Below are 11,896 nucleotides of genomic sequence, written 5' to 3'. Positions count from 1 at the left end.
GCAGTGGAACCAATTTAGAGGATTCCTTTTTGAAATGTTGTCAGACTTGGAACACAACCAAAAAATCTTTATGGAAAAACTACATTTATGCCATTTGTAACTATGTTGCCTATTAATGGATAGTTTTCAWAAACTATTAACATGTCCTCATAAGACWACTTTTTTCTCCTTACTTACCAAAGTACGCCTCCCTTTGCTCACTGGCAAAGCAGAAGTTGCAGAGAACTGAGGTCCAGGCTATCGGTCATCTTTTTGTGGATATGTAGGAAGAGGTGGTGATTAAGGCGCTGCTCCGACAACAGAGCCTGGAGAAACTTTGCTCAGCCGTTGTATTTGACACGAGCACCATCAAATACAGCTGAAGAAGTCTCTCAACTTCACTAGGGTTTGGGTGCCTTGTCCCTGGGCTGCCAGCATGTCCACAGATATCTTTGTGGCCCAACTAATGGGCCTATCAGCGGAGCTGTTGTTCGTCTGCAGCACTACTGGAAACAATCAATCGGTGTTCGAACATCTGAATGACGTATTTTGGATCAAAATRGCGYACCTTRCCRACATATTCMCGCTTTACAACRACAAAAAYAAGCGGATGCAACGTTGGCACTATTCACAWCGTCTTTACACATGGTGTTTATCCAGCACATGAGGCTGCTCTGCCATGAGATGAAAAGCTGCTTTGCTGACATGGATGAGCATCTGTCAGGAGAAACATGGTTKATGGTCCCTGACATTCCCACTGTCAAAGACGTGGAATACCTCATCTACAAAGAYGAGCTTTGTGACCACCAAGGTGATTCTGTATCCAAGAAACTATTCCCAAGGAAATGGACACAAAAMGTTTTGTGTCTAGTGCGTTTTAGGCTAGACTGGCCTAACATGCACTGATGGAAGGTCTTCTTCCATCCACCCATCTGAGAAGCTTGTGTCAATAAAAACACAGGTYCTCTAGATTTTAACTGGCCCAGAAAATGGCATTGGATAAGTAAAGTAATTTGAGTAGAAAATGATTAATTTAATTTCATTCCGTAGGAAAATAAAGGGACATAATTATTATTATTATTTTTTTACTATATCTGTTGAGACAGAGCATCATTTGAACATTTCAAATTAACGTTTTTGGTTTATATTAAAAATATGTTTTTATGATGAAGTAAAGTTGCTTCAACTCAGTATGGCAAACTTAACAGTTTGTCTTCTGAAGCAAAGACATAATGCAACCTAACACCTTTTGTCATTAGAGGTGTAAATGACCGCTGAGTCTTCAGTCCCTGCGCTGATGCTGCACAGGGTTTTTCTTCTCCCAAAGGTCTGCATTAGGTGAGCAAGCCAAGCAAACTGCCTCAATGCAATTATGTCCTGTTTACAAAGTTTCCAATAAAGTTAGAACATAAACAAGGAATACTTGGGTAAGGTAATCTTTTATGTGATTACCTCAGCCACAATGCTTTGGTTTCCCCCAGAAAACCTGCTAAGCCCGGTGGTCAGGGCACCGAGGTGGGCAACTGGCGGTCCACCGTGTTTTTGTATTAAAAGATGTTAAGTAGACAATAAAAGTAAAAATATCACTGGGTAATTATATGTTATGGGAAAACATCGTCAGTGAACTGCTATATAAACCCACAACTAGCCTGAAAAACAACTAATCAAAAAATACAATTAAAATGAATATCAATTATATCCACTTCTGTTAAATCCAAATTAAGTCAGCGGCTCCATCAGGCCCCCCAGAGCTTCAGGGGCCCCATAAATGCTAATATTTTAACATAGACCACAGATATATAAATGTAGCATTTGTTTATTGAGATTATCATTGCTGCTAAATTTGACATAATGGTTTCAGCATATATAAATTAAAACACTTTAAATTATTTGACATTTATATGTAAGATTTTAAGGAGCTGGCAAGTTTACTTTGTAGAAGTTCAAAGAACAATATTCATAGTCAGATTGGTTTGTTACCACAGCTACAATCTGATGCTGAGTTTAATCTTTGAGTTTCAGCTCCGTTTGTTCACAAATAMAAATTAGTAAACTGCAGTTATAAYTTATTGCTTTTTAGGTTTGCCAGTTAAACTACTCCCCCTSTCCTAGATTTCACTAAATCTAACACAGAAGCTGTTAGAGGTGCTGATGTTTTTAGCAACAAAAGGGGCCCCTAAGTCATATTCTGCTCCAGGCCTCATACACCCTTGGACCGGCCCTGCATGATGAAGTAATCTGCTGCACTGTTCAGAGATGCGCAACAAATGGGAGATTTAATTCAATGCTGCTAATGTGGCTTTAGTAGCTCTTTCATTTCATGTCTGTTGAGTTTGTAACAAGGGGACACAGAAACTATTTTGGTTGGTCGAGTTTCTGGACGAGTTTCTCAGATGTCCAGTGGCCGCGCACATTAACTCTGTCTGACTAAGTGGACAAAACATTTGACAYGGTTGATCTAACCCTCCACCTACCCTAACCTTGGACTCTTTGGTTGTGTCTCTGACACATAAGCCCCCACGCCATGTCAAGAAAGAGTCCATGTGTTTTTTTTTTGTTGTTTTTGTATTTTTTGATTCTTTTTGTTTTGTTTATTTATTTTTGTTTATTTTTTTTTATTTTATACTTTCTTCTTTTGAAAAACATTCTACATAAAGCAAAACACTACTTGAAAACTACAACAGCTTGTCGTGTAACACGTCCAACAAGCAACAAACCCTAATCCTATGGTGTAACAACCACATAAACACTACAACCCTAACCCTCCATGTTAATCTGCCGCAATCTTTTCATTTTAAGCGCATGGCGCGTTCTGACAGGAATGTCCTGTTCATGACACTTTTTCAAATATATGCCATATGCTGCCTTCGTTGTAACACTGCGGTCAAGGTTGATGTTTTCCGCTTCTGCAGAAGACCATAGTATCTGAGATTTGGCAGGAAACGTGTGAGGTTTTGACCTGACCATTGGTTGGACACCATCCTGTCCTCGACCTCCTGCACGTCCTCAAATGGCTGTTCCTCCACAACCACATCAGGTGCTTTGACAACAGTCTTCACTTTCACAGGCACTTGCACTCTGTATGGAATGTCTTCCTTCAACTTCCACACAAGAAAGTTGAACACTTTTGGCAAGTTGAATTGTGACAGTATCTGCCACTTCTGCAGAAGCGCCTGGCTGACACAAGGACTGAGTTCCTCCAGCAGGGTGCGCAGCTGCTTATAGTTGACATAATCACCATTCATAATCAACACAGCTGACGATGGTGAGTACATTTAGATGCAGTGTGCCTTTTACTTTCTCAGGAATCCTCTGAAGTACCTTGTCCATCCACAGCATACCGTGGTCTCTGTACTTTTCGAGGTTCCTTGAGAAGCTCAAGGAACGCCGCTCCACCTCTGTGCACGCTTTAAGGGTGGCTGTTGCCACCTTTGAAAGTTGCACATTGTGGCCATCAGACTCCAACACAACATAGTCTCAACAATCCGAAAAGAGTTTGTGGGAGCCACACAAATCCCAAAACTTGATGTGGGGGAAGAAGCACAAGTTCTCAGACAAGAAGCCCTCCAACAGGTGCTTCTTTACATCCCTTCCGGCTTGAACCATCATCTCCCGGCCTCTCCCAAATGTAAGAGGTTCAGGAAAGCTATTCCTTGTGCTTAAGTCCTCACAGAATACGTCCAGGTTGATGCTCCCACATAGCTGCCCAGGTGGTCGTTCTGCTTTGAGAACCGCATAGGGAATGTCCACATTTCTCCTGAAGATATTGCAGAGGAAGAGGTGCACAACCCTAACACCAAGAACAACTGGCGCAGCATCTAGTGCCTGGCACACCGGGAACATGTGCTCCAAATGCTTGGTTTGGAGCTCATTCCGTGTCCAGTGATACAGGGAGGGCGGGACCTCGCCAGCACTTGCAGCTGAGTGAGGGGCCAACCCGATAAAGCCCCTGGTGTGAGTTAGACTCTTCGGCTTGACACTGTTGGTCCCAAGGCTGACGCTAAGCTGGAAGTCTGAGACGGAGAGAGATCGCCCATAAAAAAGCTCCTCTAACGCCAGCTCTATTTGAAATGCTGTCCAGCATGCATCGTACCTCGCAACTCCCTCATTTTTCTCAAAGAGCAGGGCTTAGAGAGCTCCGGCCGGGGGTCGGATTTCCGGCTTTTGACCAAACGGTCCGCCTCAACCAAACTGTAGTCTCCGGGCTTAAAGAGCTCCGTCTACAAAGATGTCTGCCAATCAGAATTCTAGCTCCCGTGTTCTTGACCAATGACTGTAAAACGGTTTGTAGAAAAGAAGAGCGTGCGTTCGGTTCGGCGGTTAAATCAAATGCGATATGAAAGAAGATGGAATTTGTCTCACCCGGTAAAGAAACACGTTTACTTGAGAAAGGAATTAAAAACAAGTGGCGCTGGGCATGGCTAGAGGTAAGAGGACAAGATGGGAAGTTGGCAGAAATTTTTACTAAAGGGGGGCGCTGGGATTCCTTTGGGGGTCGTTTGGTCGAAGGTAAACTTTACACCTTAAATGCATAACAATACCAGTTTAGAMTTTGAGCAACTTGCTAAAACTGTATTTTGTAGCGTTCATTTTATAGCGTTAACACCGGAGCTGTAAGTGGTCCGGTATGAAACGGGGGTGATAGAACAACGATACCGCAGCCCTTTTAAATTTCAACAATCAGAATGCAGAAATTGTTTCCGTTGTTTTAAAAGGTTTATGTCAGTCTGCCTTTTCCTCATCAATACTGTTCCCGACCATCCTGCACCATACGGGGTAAAAAAAAAAAAAAACCCGAGGTGCACATCGCGCAAAACTCTGAAACAAGAGAAGCGGGACATAAAACGGAGCAATGAACTAGATGTGAATTATGGCATTAAAACAGAATCCAACGTTAAACAGTGAAAAATCAACAAATGATGTGAAACACATGATGATTAGGCGGCGCAGCAAGTGACAATATTACTGGTGGTCAATAAACAATCAAATAAATTTAGCAAAAGGAAAGAAACTAAAGTGGACATAGCAATAAACCAAGAGAGGATAAAACTAATCAAAGGAAACTAAATAGAAATGAATGAAGATCAAGAATAAATAAGAATAAACTAAGAAACTAAAGTAAATACAGAGGAATAAACTTGTATGGCAAGACCTTTCGAGCAATAATTCATACAGAGGACTCTATGGCAAGAATAAACAAACACTATTTCTAGATAAAAGGTAAAATAATATTGTTGAAATGTGATGGGTTTATTGAGACCACATCTAGTACTGAGAATAAATATATCTTACAGACCATAACAGTAAATAACTGATCACTTATTTATGTTTTTAATTAGATTTTATATATTTATTTCTTCAATATTATTTTTCATGTCAGTGTTAATGTCATGAGGCTGATGACTCCATGACACTTTCAATTTGACTCATTAGGATTTGATTAAGAACCAGATTTGTTCTTTGTAATTTCTGTCCAGTAAAACTATTAATCTATAAATCAATAGACAGGTCTATATAAAGATATAATCCATGTTTCTGTCTCATATTTCTATGGCATAAAAAGGACCTGAAACTTTAGTTTTTCCACTGAAAGCTCTGGTTTGCACAATAAATGCCATGTGGGGGAAGTTTTATGGATGATACTCTGATGTCCCATTCTCCTGAAGGCAGCACAGAGCTGCACCACCAGAAACCGACAGAAACACTGAAGAGAAGAAGAGTTATGATTAATGTAGTTACAGTTCTATCCATGTTTTAATGTTGCAGAGCTCAGTCGTTGTACTCTGGGAAATTATTTTTGATAATAAATACAGAAATAAGCATAAAAATCAAAACATCTACAATAGTGATAATAATATTAGTGATAAAATAATAGTCAGTGTAAAGTAGCCTACAAATTCTTTGGTGGGGGGCGGTGAGGGACCTGGATAAAGGCTGGGGGAGGGGGGCGCTGGCCCGAAAAAGGTTGAGGAACACTGACTTAGACCAAAAATGAATGGGAATCTATGGCAGCTATAGGAAGGGGAGGGACTAGGGATAAGTTTTTTCCAATGAATGGGATTCAATGGCAGCTATGCCAAGGGAATGAGTCACACCCACCAAACTTGGTGGACATGTGGGGCCCCTCCCACAGACTCTCTGGACCATTTTTGGTTCCCGTAACCCTTATAGTTTTTTTTAGCTATTTTGAGTGATCCAACTCATTTTCTGGTTTTCATCCTACATCCCCTAACCCTACCCTACCCACTAGATGGGTGGCCATTAATAGTATTATCAATACACATCAAATATGTTGGTCAGTGTTCCAATTATTATGGTTCAAGATCAACTATATTAATGATGCCTTTAAATTAATCGATTTGATCCTTGTTTTAAAGGCCTGCAGTGTTTCAGCTGTTTTTAGTTTTCTGAAAGTTTGTTCCAGATTTGTGGTGCATAGAAGCTGAATGCTGTCCTCATGTTCTCCAACAACATGTCTATAATGCATATTGGTGCCAAGTCATTCAGTGATTTATAAACTAACAGTATTTTAAAGTCTATTCTTCTAGCTACAGGGAGCCAGTGTAGGGACTTTAGAACCGGGGCGATGTGCTCTTATCTCCCTGATTTTAGACTCAAGTCTTTGGGTTCATCAGAGATGGAAAAGACCCTGATGAACCCTGGTGGAGCTTTGCATCATGATGTAGGACCATATAATGTGAACAGAACAAAGAAGACGACTGTCGAGTTTGGAAGAAACAATTTGGTCAAACACTAGTCCCATCACGGGAGACAAAGCATTGGTGGTTGGGGAATATAAATACCTCAGTGTTCATCTAGATTTGATGGCGCAAAAATAAATTCTTGATAAAATCAGAAAATGTATAAACAACCCTGAGCATCGTCTTCATCAGTATTATCAGACAGAGGCTTCTTCTGATTTGCTGTTGTACAGACTGCTACAGGAATTCCTTCCTGCTCACAGTCATCTGTAACTCTTTGAAGAGTTATTGCAGATACAGATGATATGAACTGCAACATTAATTTTTCTCTGTGTTCCTTACAGTGTCTTTGATTTTGGGTTTTAGCATTTGTCCAAATGATAAAACAATCAGGTTGAATCAGACCATTTAATGTATGTGAATTTGACCGGATATATACCAAACTTGTGTTTGAAAAATGTATGAGACCTAAAAAAAGGACTAAGTAAAATTAATTAGTGGAGATGCGCAAAAAAAATATTGGACAGCAAATGAAAGAAGTGCTTTATTGACGTAATGTGATTAAAGAGCTTTGCACTGATAATTGAGAAGGTACAAATAGTTCTTGACAGGCTGCTTCTTTATGCAAATAAAAACAGATTAAGTACTTTTTTCAAAACTTTACCCCTGTTACATGGTTTTATCATTAATCATTATTTAGAAAAATCCCAATATGTAAACTGCAACAATATATAAATATCAAAATAATCTGGAGTTGGCTGAATCGCTGTGGAATATCTTTCCTGAGACGACCGTCCTGACAGCTGATCGGAACCAGCTGTAAAAGAAGGCATAAATCAAAGGATTCAGCATTGAATTTGACAGCGTAAGCCAGTTCAGTGTTTCTATCACAGGAAGTGGTGGCGGTTCGTAGTATAATGGCTGGAAGACGACACAGATAAAGTAGGGAGTGAGACATAAAAGAAACACTCCCATCACAGTTGCTAGGGTTTTGGTGGCCTTCCTCTCCATCCTGCTGGCTGTTGCTCCAGACTTCATGCTCTGGCCGTTTGTGCTCTGGATGCTGTTCAGTTGTCTCTGAGCAACCAGGAAAATCTTAAAGTAAATGCATAGCATTAGGACTGCTGGAAGGTAAAAGGAGAAAACAGGTCCCATAGTGTTGGCCACTATAATGTCAACAGAGCATGTGTCCTCACATGCGCCTTGGCTGAATCCCGCAACAATGATGCCAATTCCTATTAGGACAGAAACACCCCAGCTGAACAGGATCATCATCCCGGTTACCCGAGCGTTTATTTTCGTCCTGTATGTCAGTGGCTCGCACACCGCATGGTATCTGTCTATGGAGATGCAGCACAGGTTGAGAATAGAGGACGTGCACATTGTGACGTCAAAGCTGTCGCGTATTTTGCAGAACAAACTCTCATAGTGCATGCATGTAGTGACGGTGAAAGCCATGCTGAAGGGGAACACCAAGACCCCGACAAGCAGGTCAGCGACAGCTAGAGAGAGAATGAGGTAGTTGGTAGGAGTGTGGAGCTGTCTGAAATAAATGATGGAAAATATTACAAGAAAGTTTCCACAGACAGTGATTACAGACAGTAATCCAAGGAAAATGTACAAAGATACACATATAACAGAGGGGTTATGTGCAAACATGTAAGTGTCATTGTCTGAGATGTAGCAGGGATGTATGGGGTCAACACTGCTGCTGTTGACCACAAGATCTACATCCATGCTAAGAGTTTACTGGCATCAACCTATGATGATGAGAAAAGCAGACAGGATTCAGTTTAGTATGCTGCAGGTTTGCTGTAGGGCCTGTTTTCACACACCCTTACCTTGTGATGTGTCCAGAGCTCAGCTGTGTGCACCTGGATTATAGGATCCACTTTTCATTACCATATTCACCACATGGTTTGATTAGCCAATTAGATGTAAGCTCCTTTATCATGTTTGCATAATCTATGTATATTAGTGTGGGAACAGGTACCCTTACTGGGAAATAATCCAAATATGAGCAAAAAAATCTTCCAAAAACAGTTATATCGACATACAACCAGCTAGATTTATGAATACCATTTCGAGAAATATATTTACGCTTTAGTGAACACTCCTCACAGCAACACTATTCCTGACTGGCATTTCAGAACTCCAATGATTTTTGATATTGAAACACCAACGGCGTGTTTGAACGTTGCACAATGGTGTTTGTAGAYTTTACTGAAATTCTGATGATGATCACAGTTATTCCGTTCGTAATCCAACTTTTAAAATTAACTTTAAAGCATCAAGTTGTTTTTGTTTTTGCCTCAATTGTGCAGATTAAAAGTGAAACTAAGTCACACCATTTTAATTGCATGCGTCCGCCTTAGGTTGCTGTTGAATCAAAACTAAGATAAAACTGGTTTGCCCGGACCGTAGTCGGTACATTTCTGGTGTAAACAGGAAGAATAGTTTATAGCACCAGGTTAGTGATGGGACTGGTTAGAAAGGAAACATAGAGTAAAAAATAAAAACAAACTCAAGTATTTGTTTCTTATTACATTAAATACCAGAGTTTAATCATTCCTGTGTTTAGTTTCAAAGTTGAGGTCATTTTAACACATAATGTGGTAAAGATCTGTCCTGAAACATTTATGCTGATTCTATTAAACTGTGGAGACCGATTTGAATGCCGTGCAATTACAGGTAAGCAAAACAATAAAAACAAAAAAGCGTCATATCTAATTGTCCTATAGAAGGCTACATTTCCTCTGTGGGAGTTGCCACAACAAACAGCATTCCTTGAACATTTATAGAAACGCAAACGTTCTTCATCTCATACTATCACCTTCATCTCATACTATCACATTCAGTTGACTACATCACTGACAAGCCTTTTTTCAAACTATGCACAGATATCAGAAACAGCTGAAGCTGAAAGGTCAGATGATAAACATCAGACATCAGTCAAAGTTGAAGTCTAATCTCAAAGGGTCAGATGTTAAAGCCAAGACAGACTGAGGTTCAATTCAATGGTTATAGAGCAGGACTGGCAAACCTGCGAGAAAGAGAAGAACTATGCTCAGTGACCATGAGTGGAAATCAGATTTGGGGTTTCTTGTTTCTTGTTGAATCATCTGAACAAGCTTAACTTAGATCTTCAAGGAAACCTTAAAATACTACCTGACCTGGTGTAAGGTGTGTTCACATTTTTCTGGGTTGACAATTGGAAGTAGATCAACAGAACTGATTCATACAATGACTTACTGGAGTGTGTGAATAATTTAAAACCCATTTGGACATTTATTGTGAGCTAAGGCAGACAGAAAACAGTTAAGATGAGCTTTATATTTTTCTCTTTACTAGTTTTTGAAAGAGGCCTAATTCTAAATATGATTCATACACGTTGGTCTCTTTTGTGTAAATGTGCTGTAAATAAACAATCTTTATAGAAACAATGTTTATTGATTTTATAAACATCAATTCCTAATGAAAGTTACATGCGCATTAAAACACAAGGTTAGAAGAGCTTTGTGTTTGCAAAGTCTCCTTGAAAAATCTTTCCAGAAATCATCATTCTGACAGCTGATCGAAACCATCTGTAAAAGAAAGCATAGATGAAAGGATTCAACATAGAATTTGACAAAGTTAGCCAGTTTAGAGTTTCAATAACAGAAATTGGTGTCACATTATATGTTAAAGGCTGAAAGATGATGCACAGAAAGTAGGGAGTCCAGCACAAGATAAAAACCCCCATCACAACAGCAAGGGTTTTTGTTGCTTTTCTTTCCGTCTTGCTAACAGCGGCAGTAGACTTTTTGCTTCGACAGCCAATGCTGTGGATGCTGTTTAACTGACTCTGTGCAACAAGGAAAATCTTTAGATAAATACCAAGCATTAGAATGACTGGGATATAGAAAGAAAATATACATGCCAAACTGGTCGATATCAAAGCATCAATTACACAGTCCCCTTCACATTTTCCCTGATTGAATCCTGCAATGATGATGCCAATTCCAATTAAGGCTGCCGTACCCCAGCATCCCAGAATCATCATTGCAATGATACGATCAGTCATTGTACTTTTGTAAGTCAGCGGCTTACACACAGCGTAATACCTGTCGATAGAAATGCAACATAGGTTCAAAATCGAAGCTGTGCTCAGTGTCACATCAAAGCTGCCTCGCACTTTGCAAAACAAATCTTCGTCATACCAGCATGAAGTGACAGTGAACGCCATGCTGAAGGGGAAAACTAAAACGCCGACAAGCAGGTCGGCCACAGCGAGGGAGAGGACGAGGTAGTTGTTGGGAGTGTGGAGCTGTTTGAAGTAAATGATTGACGTTATCACAAGGAGATTTCCACACACTGTTATGAGAGACAGAGAGCCAAGGAAAACGTATAATGCCACACAAATAAAAGAAGGGCTGCTTGTGAATTTGTAAGACGAGTCGTATGATTCATAACAGGGATGTGTGGCAGCTCTGCTGGCATTCACCTCTGGTTCCATAGTGGACGATATCTGAAATATCACAATCAATACCAATATACTTTACTGCTAAAAACCACAACATCAACACTAGTATGGATCATACACATCACAGTCAAAAGATCAGAATAAAGTTTACCAAGCATGTCAGAATGCACTCACACAGGCGTCTTCCCTCTCTGTGCATAACCTGACAGATAAATAGGGGAGTCCATCTAATTATCATAATGAATGCAAACATTCAGTCACCAAGTCAGATGGGACACACTACAATTTGTGCACGGTGTTGTGAATATATTAGTGTATGGTGTGTCTGTATATGTGATAGAGAGACAGACAGAATTGGTTTAGGCTTAATAACCACTGAAGCAAATACAACAGAGCATCTCAATGGGCTACATAGCTGTCAGCTAAGAACAGCAAACTGAGGCCTTGTCCACACGTAACCATGTCTTTTTAAATTGATGTAGTATAGATATTCGTTTTTATAAAATAATCTTGTCCTCACCTGATCGGTTAAAGAAAAATGTTTATCCCCACAAACCTGATGAATTATACAACTGAATGTTGTCTTAAACATGCCAAACCCATAGAACAGGGGTGGGCAACTCCAGGCCATGAGGGCTGGTGTTCTGCAACTTTTAGATGCACCTCTACTTCAATACACCTGAGTCAAATAATACTTSACTGTACTTAGGAGAGGATTCGGCTATTTGATTGAAGTGCGTTGGACCAGGGAGAC

General features: G+C 40.1%; 2 protein-coding genes across 2 annotated transcripts; both read right to left on the bottom strand.

The window, feature by feature from the left end:
- Positions 1-7,228: 7,228 nt before the first annotated feature.
- LOC103457747 (trace amine-associated receptor 1-like) lies at positions 7,229-8,505 on the bottom strand. Its single transcript, XM_008398121.2, has one exon. The coding sequence runs from the start codon at positions 8,415-8,417 to the stop codon at positions 7,419-7,421; it is 999 nt and encodes a 332-aa protein (XP_008396343.1). The 5' UTR covers positions 8,418-8,505; the 3' UTR covers positions 7,229-7,418.
- Positions 8,506-10,185: 1,680 nt separating this feature from the next.
- Positions 10,186-11,675, bottom strand: LOC103457957 (trace amine-associated receptor 1-like). The gene has a single exon (XM_017302041.1). It carries the CDS (start codon positions 11,173-11,175, stop codon positions 10,186-10,188), a length of 990 nt encoding a protein of 329 aa, XP_017157530.1. The 5' UTR covers positions 11,176-11,675.
- Between the last annotated feature and the right edge of the window lie 221 nt (positions 11,676-11,896).

This window comes from Poecilia reticulata, linkage group LG21 (genome assembly GCF_000633615.1).
Source record: "Poecilia reticulata strain Guanapo linkage group LG21, Guppy_female_1.0+MT, whole genome shotgun sequence".
Taxonomy (NCBI): Eukaryota; Metazoa; Chordata; class Actinopteri; order Cyprinodontiformes; family Poeciliidae; genus Poecilia; species Poecilia reticulata.
This window is presented reverse-complemented; position numbering and strand designations above follow the sequence as displayed.